The sequence below is a fragment of the Ammospiza nelsoni genome, chromosome 4 (assembly GCF_027579445.1).
Source record: "Ammospiza nelsoni isolate bAmmNel1 chromosome 4, bAmmNel1.pri, whole genome shotgun sequence".
Lineage (NCBI taxonomy): Eukaryota > Metazoa > Chordata > Aves > Passeriformes > Passerellidae > Ammospiza > Ammospiza nelsoni.
This window is the reverse complement of record NC_080636.1, coordinates 5,406,848-5,421,263: the sequence shown is the minus strand read 5'-3', so window position 1 is coordinate 5,421,263 and position 14,416 is coordinate 5,406,848. Positions and strand designations below refer to the sequence as shown.

Below are 14,416 nucleotides of genomic sequence, written 5' to 3'. Positions count from 1 at the left end.
GCAGGGATTGGGGGACCTCAGCCTCCTTTACTCTCCCCTTTGCATTTAATTTCTTGCAGTAGGAAAGTAGCTTGGATTCTGTTGGAAGCTGGACCCCCACAGATCAGGCCTGTGTCTCACAGAAATATTAAATCCTGAAAATAAACACTTTTTTCACATCTGCAAGACTCCTGTCCCTTCCAAACATTTAGTGAAGACAGACAAGAGCTCCTTGTGTGTGTTCTCAGCTGTTTTTTCTCATCCTTTCCTCTGTGCCAGTGGTTACTTGAGCTGAGAGCTCTCAACCTTCACTTGTGCTGCCAGAATTGCCCCAGAGTGGCCAAATGAGTTGTTTTAATGCCCAGAAAATAGGAATCAGATGAGCACAATGATCTCAGTCTTTCAGATAAGACATCAGTACCTGCAGAAGCCTTTCCACCCCAGGAGCAGCAATGCTGAGGTGATGTTAAGTAGCAAAGATTTTTGTCTTGTCTTGAAGGGAAAGCAGGGATAAAATGCACACTCAGCATGATTCAGCTTTGGATTGGTTTCTGGGAAGTTGATCAAGTAAAGATCAATCAGGGCCTCAGGACCTGTGGTGGTGCCTCCAGAGGATTTTGCTGTGGATGTGTGCTCATCTACAACAACTTCCACATGTGCCCTCCTCCCTCAGGTCTCTCTGGGATCCTGGGAGGTGGGCAGGTTCTTCTTCAGAGGGATAAATTATGGGGTTTACCTTTCAGAAGTGAAATTAAATGGTTTTACAAGCACTTTTTCTGTCTTTTTTTTTTCCTGCTTAGAAAAGCACCAAAACTGCCACAGAAGTGGGCAGGACCTTTGCCACGATGTTTTCAGACATAACCTTCCGGCAGAAGCTTCTGGAAACCAAAACTGAGGAGGAGTTCAAGGAGGCCTTGGTGTACCAACGCCACTTGCTGACGGTGGCCAATCAGAGACCCTCAGGAAGGAAAGATGGGCGCAAGTCACACGGTAGCAAACACCTCAAGGTGAGGCTTGGCCAGCACCTCTGCCATGCCCTGGTGTCCAAATCCCTCCATCCCTCCATCATCCATCCATCATCCATCCATCCCTCCATCCATCCATCCATCCATCCATCCATCCATCCATCCATCCATCCATCATCCATCCATCCATCCATCCATCCATCCATCCATCCATCATCCATCCATCCCTCCATCCATCCATCCATCCATCCATCCATCCATCCATCATCCATCCATCCATCATCCATCCATCCATCCATCCATCCCTCCATCATCCATCCATCCATCCATCCATCCATCCATCCATCATCCATCCATCATCCATCCATCCATCCATCCATCCATCCATCCATCCATCCATCATCCATCCATCATCCATCCATCCATCCATCCATCCATCATCCATCCATCCATCCCTCCATCATCCATCCATCCATCCATCCATCCATCCATCCATCCATCATCCATCCATCCATCCATCCATCCATCCATCCATCCATCCATCCATCCGTCCATCATCCATCCATCATCCATCCATCCATCCATGGGGATTTGGGGTGAGGAGGTGAACATTTGAGGCCAGTGGGTGCAGCAGCATTTCCAGGCAGCTCTCAACACCAACTCTTCCCCAGATTTCTGCTTTGTGCACATCCACCTTCCTCAAATTTGCTATAAATCTCCAAAAAGCCACTTTAAGGTCCTGAAGGGATGCAGAGCACTTGGGGGTTGAAATGGTTGCAGGACTTGGATTCCAGATGCTTAGTGAAGGGTGGGATTAATGGATCCCTGCTCCTTGTCAGTCCAAGGTACTTAATCCTTACAATCAGAAGGCTCTGAAGGAAGCTGCTGCTTGTCTTTCCTGCAGCCAAAAAAGCTTCTTGGCCATCTCTGCACGGTAATTTCACTTAAAAGTTGCCTGTCAGTATTTGGCCTGAATTCTCCCTGTTTGATCTGTAGCTCTGTAAAACATTACTTGCTTTGTACTTTAAAGTTGGAGGGAAATGCTGTAACTCAGCTTTCTTTTCTGGAATTTCCTGTGTGTTGGTCATTGCTTTGTTTTTCCGTTCAGAAATCCATTCTTTAGGCAGACAGCATACCTGAAAAACAAACTGGGCCATCCCCAGCATGCTGTTCCTGTCTCTGCATTACAAATAACCCCAAAGCTTTGGGTTGCTTATAGTGCAGGAGCTGCTTCACTTATCACTTATTTTTTCCCCCTGGAACAGATTTAAGGGGTTTGATCTGCACATCTGGAAATGAGCAAAGCTCATGTTTTTCCTGTGGAATCCCCTTGCTTATAGGTAGTGCTTTGAACTTTGCTAGACCCTAGATCTGCTCTTAACTTTGCAGAACAAGTCCTGAAACCCTCTTTAAACCCAGGTCATGCAAGGCAGGGATATTTGGAGTAGTAATTTACCTAAAGTAGGTTTAACCCTCTACACCTGGCCTTTCAAATGGATTTTTGTTAGAGCAGTTGAAGTGTCTGACTTTGTCTTTTGCTAAAAATAGCCAAAAAAAATGTCTCCAGAGGGTTTTCTGCTCTGTGGTTTGGTGAGGAGGGCTGGATGAGACACTGAGCTTGTAGGTTTTGGCCCTGAGACTGGTGATTCCTGCTGGCCTGCTTGGAAAAGCAGCCTTGGCCAGGCTGAATTCTGATTTCTGTAGAGGGTGACACTTCTTCCTTCAGCTCTTGCTTTTGGCATTGACAGTTGTGGGCCTGGATTTGCTGAAGTGTTTTGTCTTTTTAAAACCATTTTATCCTTGAGCTCTTGGGAGATGCAGCCTTTCTATCCCCACCTCACCCTGCCAGTACAAAGAGCTGGGAAAGGAGATTTCCTGGCAAGCCAAGGTTTGCCTGGAGAAGTGAGGTTGATTTGAGCTCTTAGGTTGGATTCCTCAGCTCCTGAGAGCCATCTCCAGCTTTTCCTCCCGTGTGGAGAGGAAGCATTTAATATGAGCACAAACCCATGTGAGACCAGGAGTGTAATTTCATCCTGTCAGCCACCCCCAGAGAAATAAACACCCTCCCAGGAGCCCCTGGACTGTGACAAGTGAGCTCTCAGGAAGGTGTAAAGTCTCTGGGTGACATGAAAATCTGGCCTCTTGGGTCCTGCAGTGATGGGAGAGGAAACAAGCCTGAAATTCTGGGTGTGTGAGTGGGATTTTTTGCAAGTGCTTGTTTTTACCTCTGCTGAAATACTGAGGGGGATGTGACAGTCACATTCCCTGCTGTGCCTACAGCACTGTCACTTTGCTTTGGCTCGTCTCAGAGGATTATTTAGGCAAGGCTATGTACTCAATCATAATTAAGTCAGCCTGAAATCCTCTTGTTTACTGAGGCATCTAATTGTGATTTTGTTCATGGAGGAGCCCCTAACAGCTGTGATGTTTTTCTGGCTGTGATTTTGTGTCCTGTGTGGATTTGCTGAGGGGGCTGTGTGTGCTCAGCATCGGCAGGAGGGGGATACAGAGGATGTTGTGGTTTTGCACAGATTCATGTCCCTGATCTCTGTAAAATACTCCTGCAGCCCCCCAGCACTTTTGGGGAGGGCTGAGGAAGGGTCAGAGTTGTTGGAGCACATTTTTTCTGTTTGGCTTTGTGGCTGGTAAGTGCTGGCTTAGCCTCTTCTCTAACCCAAATAATGGCAAGAAACTGGGAGACATTTGTAGAATGCAAAGTGGAAAAATTAATGAACTTCATCTCTTTGGCTAGGTTGGGGGATAAAAGTGAAACCAAAAAGGGCTGTAACTTTGGAGGCCAGTCTTTCATATTCTGTATTTTTTATCTTTTGTAACTCAGTCTTTTAGCAGCCTTCTACTTTAAGGAAGGCTGGAGAGGGCGTGGAATGACAGGAGAGGGGGGAATGGCATTAAGCTGAAAGAGGTAGATTTAGATGAGATATTAGGAAGAAATCCTTCTGTCACAGGGTGCCCAGAGAAGCTGTGGCTGTCCCTGGATCCCTGGAAGTGTCCAAGGACAGGGCTTGGAGCCACCTGGGATAGTGGAAAGTATCCCTGACTTTGGACCTAGGTGGGCTTTGAGATCCCTTCCAAACTATTCTGTGATTCTGTGATATCTCTGGTGCAGCCCAGGTTGAGTCTGAGGGTAGAGAGCAGAGAGGAAAGCTCACAGGAGGATCAGCCTAACAGAAGGAACAGCTTTTCCTGCTGGTGAGGTTCCACTGACACCCCCTACCCTCATTCCACACTCACACACACAAGAAATAAGTGCATGGAAGAAATCAGGGCGGGTCTTAACCATAATCCTGGTGCCTTGTGGGATGAGTTAGGCAGTGCTTTCCTCCTCTGCACACTCCCAGCTGCCTGGAACAGGTTTTGTTCCCCAGAGCCCCCTCCCTGCTGCCCCAGGCCAGCAGCAGCCTCTGCTCCTCCTTCCCTGGAAGATGAGACACCCTGAGCATCCTTTTCCCTGTGCTCACTGCAAGCATGATAAGTAAACATCCCAGTCTGAGGCCATTGTGATTCTCTGGCTGACTCATGCCTTCAGGAATCTCTTTCTGGGGGGAAAAATTAAATTGCTTTTCGAGTGCATCTGGCTTTGATGTCCAACTCTGCCACCAAATATGGTTGAAGCACTGAGATTTTTTCAGAAATGCTTCAAATGCAGATGTTTTGCTGGTAACACATCTGTCTGCTCATCCTGGTTGTTCAGGTTAGAGTTGAAACTGTCTTAAAGTTCGAAAAGTCCTACAGGTGCATTGGCACATTGCAACAGAATTGACTTAAATAGCTGAAATCTGAGATGATACAGTCACTGATAAAGGAGCTGCTCCTCTTTTGCACCCCACACCCAGTGATTGCTGTGCCTGGTGTATTCCTCCTAAAGGAAAATATCCCCTTCTTTATTTTGTTTGTGGTACTGATTTTCCAGGTGCTGCAAACAGGTGAGTCCCAGGAGAGAAGGCAAAGCTGTGTGTAGTCCATAAAATGAGCACTGTACCTTTCTAAAGCAGTCATTTTTATCAGTTTCCACATGAGGCAGCCAAAGGAAGAGCTCCCTGCTGCTTTGAGATGATCTGTCAGTGTAAATTTTGTGTCTGTAATTTTTATTTCCCCCCTTACACTCCCTAGCAGAGGTTATAAGTCTTCTGTGCCTGTTTCTGCAACAAATACATGAAATGTTTTAGCTGAGGCAGCTGGGGTTGTTATCACTGCATAAAGGTGCATTTGATTTTCAGAGTGGCTTGTGTGCTCTGAGAGTAACAGGAAAAAATCTGACAGGTGCCTCATTTGTAAGTGTTGCCTACCCTGATGCTTTCCATGTGCTTTCCATAAGGAAGGACTTGTGAGGATTGGGAGGCTGAGAGTCAATAGCAGCTGTCACATATTCCTGACAAGCTCCTCATTGCCTGTGGTGAGCAGCAGATCCTGTCAGCAATCCCACTGCACCTTGCAGGCCCCCAAGCCAGGAATAACAGGGAAAATGTTGGATTTTTGGAACTCTTTCCCAGTGTTTTTATTGTGTTTTAAGGGCAGAAATGATGGTTGTGTGGATTTACTCAAGCTTTTCCCTGTTGATGGAGTTTGAGGTGCAGACAGCCTGAATTTCCTCGCATCTTTTGAGGTCTCCCTTTGCCATAGCAAAGCACTTGCTGGGGATCCTCTTTCAGAGGTTTCACATGGATTTAGGAGAATTTTTGTGCTGGCATCTAAAGGAAAAGTTGTGTGAAGGGATGGGGAAGGCACCTCAGACGTGTTCAACCCCAGGACACCCAATGTTTGATCCATCCAGTGGATCCTCAGCTCCCTCACCTGCAAAGCAGGGATGCAGATAGGGATGGGAGGGGGAAAAGGGAAGGAAGGGAGGAAAACAGGGTGGTCTGGGGGATTTTCTCCTTTACAATGCTATGAGGATATAAATTGAATCTGGGCGAGTTTATTTTTATTATCACGACAAGATGGGATTTGAATGCCCTATTGAAAACGAGCCCTCTCGCTCCTATCAGGCTTGAATAAGGAGCTTAATCTCTTTAACAATGCATGAGCCCTTACACTGACACAGCACTTCCTTCCTTTCTTCAGCTGCACGACTTTCTCAGTATTGGCAAGGGGATTTCTGATGACATTGCACGAAGATTCCCAGTGTACGCGCTGGATTTCACCGATGGTACGTGTGCCAATGTTTATGGAAGCGCTGCCCCGAGTGGGGAATTTTTTTTTTGTGATGTGATGTCCTGTTTACAGTGTGCATTCAATGTGTGCTTTGATATGTGTAACAGCTCTCCTGGCCCTTGTTTAAAAGGGTGTTTTGGCAAAAGCCTGTGAATGGGCAGCGTGGAGCACTGGAGAGGAGGCTCCTGCAGAGTTTCCTTAATGAAGGTGCTGGCTGTGCGCGGATGAGGGTTTTAATTTTTATTAAGCGGTGATTAAATGGATCGATTATTACCGTGTGTAGACTCACATCAACTCCTTGCAATCTAATTACTCAGCACTGGCCTGATAGGCCCTTTCTGCTGCCTCTGCAAGCTGGCTCCACACTAATTATAGTGATGCTGTGGGAGTTGAGAATGCTTAAACAAAATGTGAGCTGCAGCAACTTCAGCCCGGTGTTGTGAAAAACAGGATACGGCTCGTCCGCTGCCGCCAGATCACACGAGCAGCACACAGTGTTTAAAGTGAGCCTCAGCCTGATGCAGCTCCCACAGTGGCCTTGGGGTTTTGAAGAGTTGTTTTCTCCCTTTTCACTCACAGACTTTCGCTTTCTTGAAGGCTGGGCAGAATCTTCAGGGCAAAGTGAGGTTACAGAGCCCCAGCCTGACATCAAAACATGTTTCCTGCTGCTTGTTGGGGAGCTGGTTAATATATTCAATCTCATACCCAGAAAGTTCAAATAAAACAGAGATTTAAAGTGTAGGCAGGGAGAACCTTGGAGATTTATCAGCTGTATCAGGAATGTATCCCTTCCTGCTGTTAAATCCACCTTAGCTCAAGTGTGTGTCCCTGCCTTCCTCAGTGCACCAGGGCTGTGAAGGCTCATGAGATGAAGGTGATTTTCTTTGGATTAGGCTTAAAAAAACCAAGATGCCCACCCAGACCCCAATTTTCAGAGTTTTCTCTTGCAAAGCCATCTTCCACAGGCAGCTTAAGCTTCAGAGAAGCCTGGCCAAGGCTGTGGATGTGTGTCCTCACTCCCTTCCATCCAGCAGAGGAACAGAATGAGATGTTGGCTTAGCACAGGGGTTGAGTGCTGGGTGCTTTGGCTCTGCTGGGATGGAACTTATTTTCAGGAGACTTGGTGTGATAGGAGGGCTAATGCTGATTTCTCTGGGGATTTGAGAGTATTTTGAGGAGGATGGGGGATGTAAAATGATTTTCAGGGGAGCAGCAAGGATTTGGATAAAACAGAAACAATTTTTGCTGTGTGCATCACTGGCATCAGGTCTGGCAGGGGACTTCAGCTCCTAATCTGGACACTTCATCCCTTTGGCTGTTGCTTTCTAGAGCTGTCAAAAGCTCATTTTTCATTATAAATGGATTTTGAAGCACTTTAGAAGGGAACTGCTGCAGAAGTGCCTTGTGGGGACCCATGTTCACCTCAAGACAGAGCAGTGTCTGCTGTGCCTGTCTGAGCTCAGCAGGCACAAAACCATCAGATTTTGGTCCTGCAGCCAATTCTGGCTGTCAGCAGATTTAGGAGCCCCCTTCTGGGTCCATATTGTGGCTCTGTCTGCATCCATCTGTCTGGACCCTGTGGGTGCTGCCTCAGCCCTGGGCTCTTGGCTGTCAGCTCTGCAGGCTTTGCACATAATGATGTACGGAATAGGCATAAAATTGGGATAAAATGCAACCACAGGTTAAAAAGTGTCAGTGATTTGTAATACAACTTCTGGAGAGTGGAAAAGAGCCCAGTAAAACTCCAGAACTACTTCAGCTCAAATGGGAGGTTCTCATTTTGGGAGCAGTTGTGCCCTTTCAATAGAAAAAGGGGATTTTCTAAAAAATACTCCATGTTAGTATGGCCATTTCTTTTCAGAAACCAGAAATTAGGATGAATTCTTTAAGGAACTGCTTGAAATGAAAAGCAGATGGAGCATGAAGCATGTGCCATAAACCGCTGAGACTGAAGGTGATCAGGAATGTGGAATTCCTGGAGCATCTCAAAGCAGTGGTGCAGCAGAACATGAGGGATTTGAACTATCCCAGTGTCTGCACTCCAGATAGCCACATGTGCACCATCAAAGAGCTCTGAATTATAAAGATGCTGGGTTTGGTTGGTTGGAGTCTCTAAATCCTCAATCTCAGAAGCATCCTGGGGTTTGGGGTTAGACACATAAACCCATCAGGAGCAGGGGGATAAATAATGAGGTTTTTTGTAGGACCAGCAAGTCTTTGGCTAGTTGGAGTTTTGTGGGATCTGTCCTCTTCACATACTGCACAAATTATCCTTAAAGGAAAAGTCTTTCTCTTTTATTTTTTTCCCTTTTTACTCCAGATTAAGAACTCATCAACTTAATTTTGTGGCAGAGTCTTGTGCATTTTACTGAATGGGTCAGAGGATCAAGAAAGAGTTTTCTAAACTTTTTTCCCAGGATTTTGGTGATAAAGATGACTTTTAATAGATGTCTCCAGCAGGAGCATCTAAAGATGAACAGCTGGGCTATGGTGAATCTGAGAATCCTGTAGTTTTCCTTTAAACTTGAATTTACTCCATTTGGCTGTTACCTTTGTGTGTAGGATTCTATCTTGAAAAAACATTGTGACTGAACTTCATCCTGATCCTGTCAAATTGGCTCAGAGCACCTGTGAGTCAATTTTATTACTCTTTAAGCCTCAAACTGGAGCTTCCAGAAATTTCTTTATATTGAGGCTGTTTTGAGAGAAAGGGGATTCTGCCTGGACTCAGATACAAGATTTCTGAAACTCCTGAAAGCTGCTGTCCTCATTCTTCAGTGTTATTTTCTGGGACAGCACAGAGGAACAAACACAATTGCAGTGCCCGAAGTGCCCAGTGGGAAATGGGAGGTGCCTGAGATTTTAATGGTGAGCTTTGATGCTGTGTTCTTCAACATCCATATTCCTTCACCTCCTTCAGGGAAAATGAAGGAAAAAGAGAAAAACTGATGTTTATTCTTTCTCCTTGGTTTTTTTTTTTTGAGCTTGTGTCTTTGATACCTGGTTGTGATGGGTGGAAAGTTCTGCTGGAAGTGTGGATTCCTCCCTGTCCTTGGTCCTGCAGAGGATCCCTAACCAGCTCCTGAGGTCTGCTGGCAGCATCCTTGGGATTTGCTGTGCTGTTTTGCAGGAGGGAGATCTCCAAAGCTCCCTGCAATGTGGGCATGCTTAGAAGGCTTTAAAATGTTGGAGAAATTGGATTTGAAAGAGAACTTTTGTTGCTGGCTGTCTAAGAGTTTAAACCTTGATCTGAACCCAGAGCTGAAATGTTGACCATGGACTGGTTTTGATTTGTGCCAAATCCTCATCAGCTTTCCTGCCTGGTTGCCTTGGCCACCTTGTCTGTCAGGATTCCATTCCTGGGGAAGGAGGGGAAATAAAGGGATTGCAGAGAGGCCTTTCCCTTTCTCTCTGTCTCTCTTGCCTTAGATCAGATCTGGGGGAGCTCCTGCATCACCCTGCAGCCCTTCATCCCTAAATACCACCTGGGTGCCAAAGTTTAACATCCCAAACTTGTCATGATTGCCCAAAACATCCAGCCTGGGTTGCTTTGGGGTCTCTGTGTGTCAGCAGTGGATGGGAATGTTCTAAAGATGCATCATGTTTTGTGGATGGATGTTACCTTCCAAGAGACCCAGGATTTCTTGGGGAATGGGCTGAAGGAAGTGAGATGGAAAGGGAAAGGAGTGAGCCTTGATCTGATTTTTCATGCCTCTCTGCTCTCAGCATATGCTTGGCTTCTGCTCCAAACTCCCTGAGTGGATTTCCTTTTCCAGTTGAGTTCTTAGTCCCACTTGTTCTGTGATTTATTCCTCACAGGACTTCAGGGAAGATTCATCTTCACAACATTGGGCAGAGTCCAGCAGCCACTACATAAGTGAAAGCCCAGCTTGAGGGCTTTAGGAGAAGTTTGTAATTCTGAGTTTTACAGTGTTTTTAATATGAAATTTTATTTTTTTTTAATTAGGGCTTTAATAAACACATCCTTGCTGCTATGCTGCAGGTCATTGTAATTAAATTTTCTTTGCACAGGATGTTTCAGAGAATTGGGAAGAAACATTAACAGGCAGTTCAGAGAATGTCCATCAGTTGTGATTTTGATTTAGTAAATACACAATTAATAGACTTCAGGAGCTATAAACCCAGTTTTTATGGCTGCTGGTCATTGAGTTACTGCTGTGGAATCCCAAGCAAAATGAGGCCAGAATTGCTGCAGTTTCCCCTGAAACTGTAACTTTGTCTCTACAAACTGTGAGATTTTAGAAATCCAGGCAGGTAAAATGGAACTGTCACGTTGATGAACATAATTGCTCCCCATTCCAGTGTGTAGCTATACCTTAATTTCAGGGGAATGCTCCTGTAATAATCAGCTACTCAAATTCCACAGCTGGACCAAGAGTTGATTTTTATGCTATAAATTTCCGTGGTGCAGGTGGAGTGACACGTTTTTCAGTGGCTTTATGAGCCTTGTCACAGATGAAATATCATCAAAATGCATCTCACCTTCTTCTGAATGAAGCCACAGCAGTCCATGGGCTGCAAAACTTCCTGAAAATGTTTCACCAGGTGTTGGCTTCAAAAAGGCAGAAGGGTAAATGTGATTAATGCTGGATTTCAGTGCCTGTTGCTGTACAGGTGGATCTGTACAAGGAGAGGTAATGTTTGGTCGTGACTGCAATTAAAGAGTGAGCAGTCAGCTTTGGGAAGGAGTGTGTTTAATTATTGTCTCCATTACAAAGCGAATTTCACTGCCCACCAGAAGGATTCTTGATCCTAGAATCTTATCTGGCTGATTATGGATTAAAGAAAGTGCTGGAAGTCTTGGATCCAGCCAGGATGAATCACAGAATCACTGAAGTTGGGAAAAACCTCCAAGATTAAGTCCAAGCTTTGCCCAATCCCCACCTTGTCCCCAGCCCAGAGCACTGAGTGCCACCTCCAGTCCTTCCTTGGACAGCTCCAGGGCTGGGCACTCCCTGGACAGCCCATTCCAGTGTTTAACAACCTTTTCCATGAAGAAATTCCTCCTGATGTTCAGCTGAACTCCCGTGGTGCAGCTTGAGGCCATGTCCTTATGCATAAGGACCTCCATGACCAGCAAGGGCTCCTTTGCCAGGATGGAATCTGAAAATGAAATTTTGTGATGCTCTTCAAGGTTTCTTCCTTCTGCCCTCTCATACTACAGTTTAACCACCTGAACCTTTTAAAAAAAAGATATTATTTGCTTCACTGGACCTGGTTGTCCTTTCAGAAATGATTTCAAAGCTTCCAGGCATCGTTGCCCCTGACCTTTCATATTGAAAAGACTCCCTTGTCCAAAAAGCAATATTTTGGAGTGACAGAGAATCCTCTGAATCAGGGTGTGACCATGTCTGCTCATGGAACCACCCCTCAGCCCTTTGTCTTCCAAATCCTTCCTTTTCTCTAAAGGCTTCAAGCAGTTTGGGCTGTGAGGTTGGAGTCAGGATCACAGGATGTCTTCATCTGTGAGAATTAAATTCCAACCCTTTGGGTTGCCAGGAGTGGTCAGGAATGTGACCTGTGGTTTCTGGATCTTCCCAATAAATGCAAAGGAATTTGCCTGGGAACAGCTGGGTCTGATGACTCCCAAAAGGTCAAACTCATATTTGCATGCTTGAGGTGTCTCTTGTCAGGTTTTAGCCGGGACTTTGAGGATGCTGAGCATCAGAAGTGCTGTTTGTGTCTGTTCCTCTCCTGCCTGCAAGCAGGCACCTCACAAGGTGTCCTTTATTCATGTGGCTGCCTGTTCATTACACATCACCTTTGATTTTTGGGTTTTTACATCCTCCTCCCATCCTTATCTCTGCCCTGCAAATGGTGCAGAAAGCAGATGTTAGATAAGATCCCAAAGTCATTGAGAGATTTTTGTTCTTTTCATTCTGGCGATAAAGATTTTCAGTGTGGCACCAATAACCTCAAAAGCCAAACCCTCCTTTATCTGATCCAACTCTTTTTTTTTTTTTTTTGTTTTACCTCTCTCAGCAAGGGACTGATGCTGCAAAAGCTTAGATAGACATTTGGCAGCTCAGGGCAGATTCCTATGTGGGAATTCTTGGCTCTGGAGCCTTCCAGAAAGGGGAATTGGGCAGCTCCAAGCACCTCCAGCTGTTTTAGAGGAACAGCACCACCAAGGATGGTGGCACAGGCAGCCTGGAGGCTGAGGAGACTTTTTCCAGTGCATCCTCTCTGTTCTGTGGAAAAACTTGTGTTCTTCTGGAGCAACATCAACTGCTGTCATCTCATCCTTTCTCCTGTGCATCCCCAGTGAGCTCATATCAGCATCAGCCTGAAAACAGGAAGGGGAAGGGAAGCTACTTCAGAGGCTCTTAAATTCATATTCTGACACTTTAATTCTCTTTCTGGCTGCTTTGTGTTTTGGCCTGGTGTGTTTTTTTCCGATGGAGATGAGAGGAGTGAGTGGATGGAAAAGAGAGAGGCTGCTCTTTCAGCAGGGCTTGGTAAATCAAACCTCAGGGCAGCCATTCCTGACCTCTGGGGCTGTTTGTTTTTTGTCCTTCTGCCATTTTTTGGCTCAGAGTAGCATATTATTGATCAAACCTACAGCCTTAGATTTCTGTCTAGGGAAAAATGAAGTGTTTCATGTTTTTCTGCCCAAGACAAGAGTAGGGAAGACAAGAGATTGTTGTGAAGCTCATTAGGGACACAGTCCAGAATGCCTGAGAAGTTGGTGTTAAAAAGGCAGGAGTGGGGGTTTATGAACCCTAAACTTACAGTTTCTGCCTTGATCCTCTTCCAAGCTATGGGGACTGACAAAACTGAGCAAAAAGCTTCTTGTATTTCCTGTTTTGATGATGTCAAAAATGTCTGGTGGCAATTTTGGTGCTACTTCTGGTCCCAGATGAACAGAAGAGTGTGGGTTGTGCATAATCAAATATTAACAGTTTGGTTACGTATTTAAAGTGTGGATTGAATTTCTGCTTCTCAAGATGAACTAACAGTGGCTGTGGCTGATGTGAGAAGGTTTTCAGTGCTTTACCAACACGATTTTTATTGTGGTTTGCCCCAGGTATTATTGGGAGCAACAAAGCTATAGGGAAATACATCACAACCATGATCTTTCTGTACTTTGCCTGCCTCCTTCCAGCCATTGCTTTTGGGTCCCTCAATGATGAAAATACCCGAGGAGCTATTGGTGAGTTCATCAGTTTTGTGCTTCTTAAACTTACCAGTTTTGTGCATTTGATTCCATGTATTCAAAATTTCATTATGGTCACAGAAAGTTCTGAGAGTTTTTATTTGCAGAGGGAAAACAAACCCAAAATCATGACTGAAGGATTTTTTTTCTAATTAAGTTTATTGCTTTTGTTAAAAACCAGAAAAATTGAACACTGCTTTGGGTGTTATCATCTGACTTGGACTGATACAGATGTATGCTACTGTATTTTTGAATTATGCTGACTTAATGTAATTATTTGCACATTTTTCTTGGTACAAGCTGCTGTGATTTTGACCTGGATTTGATTGCCAGCATTGAAATCCCTGGGACAGAGCTAAACATCATCCTTTATCCCAGTTGTAGAAGCAGTTTGTGCTGCAGTCACAGTTCAAACAAGCACTGGTTATGTCTTATAGGTGTTAAAATAAAACAAATACATTTAAAATGTATATAAAATAAAATAAATACATTTAAAATGTATATATAAAATAAAACCATACACATTAAAAATTCCAGAGTCCACCAGTTAACTGAACATCTGGAAACCAAAATTATGGATACGAATAAAGGCTCACTTTTTGATTTATGAGTATGTCACATGTACACTCTATAAACATTTCTTCTTCTTATGAGTGGTTGGTTTCTGTGCCCTGTGGAAGCTCCTGGATGAGGCAGGGATTGACCCAACTCCCTGTTTTTGTTTCCACCCTCCCCAATTCCAGATGTGCGGAAGACGATTTTCGGGCAGTGCATTGGAGGGCTGCTCTACGCCCTCTTCTCAGGGCAGCCCCTGGTGGTGCTGCTGACCACAGCTCCCTTGGCCATCTACATCAGTGGTGAGTCTGCAGCGGGGGATTTGAGGGATTGGGACTTTGGGTGAGAGCTTTGTAGAGTTTGAGTTGGGTTTGTTTGATAAATTGATGTTTAATGGCTGCTATCAGGGAAAGTTCTCCCCCAGAGGGTGGTGGGGATGGGAACAAGCTCCCCTGGGGAATTACAGGGCACAAAGTCAAGGAATACTTTGACAAGGCTCTAAAGTACATAATGAGATTGTTGGGATGTCCTGTGTGGGGCCAGGAGTTGGATGGATAATCCTGAGGGG

General features: G+C 45.1%; 1 protein-coding gene across 3 annotated transcripts in view; it reads left to right on the top strand.

Moving 5' to 3' along the window:
* Positions 1 to 14,416, top strand: part of SLC4A11 (solute carrier family 4 member 11) — a 98,194-nt gene that overhangs the window by 57,738 nt on the left and 26,040 nt on the right. For all 3 annotated transcript variants that reach the window (XM_059470677.1, XM_059470676.1, XM_059470675.1), the window contains 4 exons: positions 780 to 986; positions 6,027 to 6,111; positions 13,165 to 13,290; positions 14,037 to 14,150. In XM_059470677.1, coding sequence (XP_059326660.1) covers positions 780 to 986; positions 6,027 to 6,111; positions 13,165 to 13,290; positions 14,037 to 14,150 — 532 coding nt within the window. The remainder of the gene's footprint in view (positions 1 to 779; positions 987 to 6,026; positions 6,112 to 13,164; positions 13,291 to 14,036; positions 14,151 to 14,416) is intronic.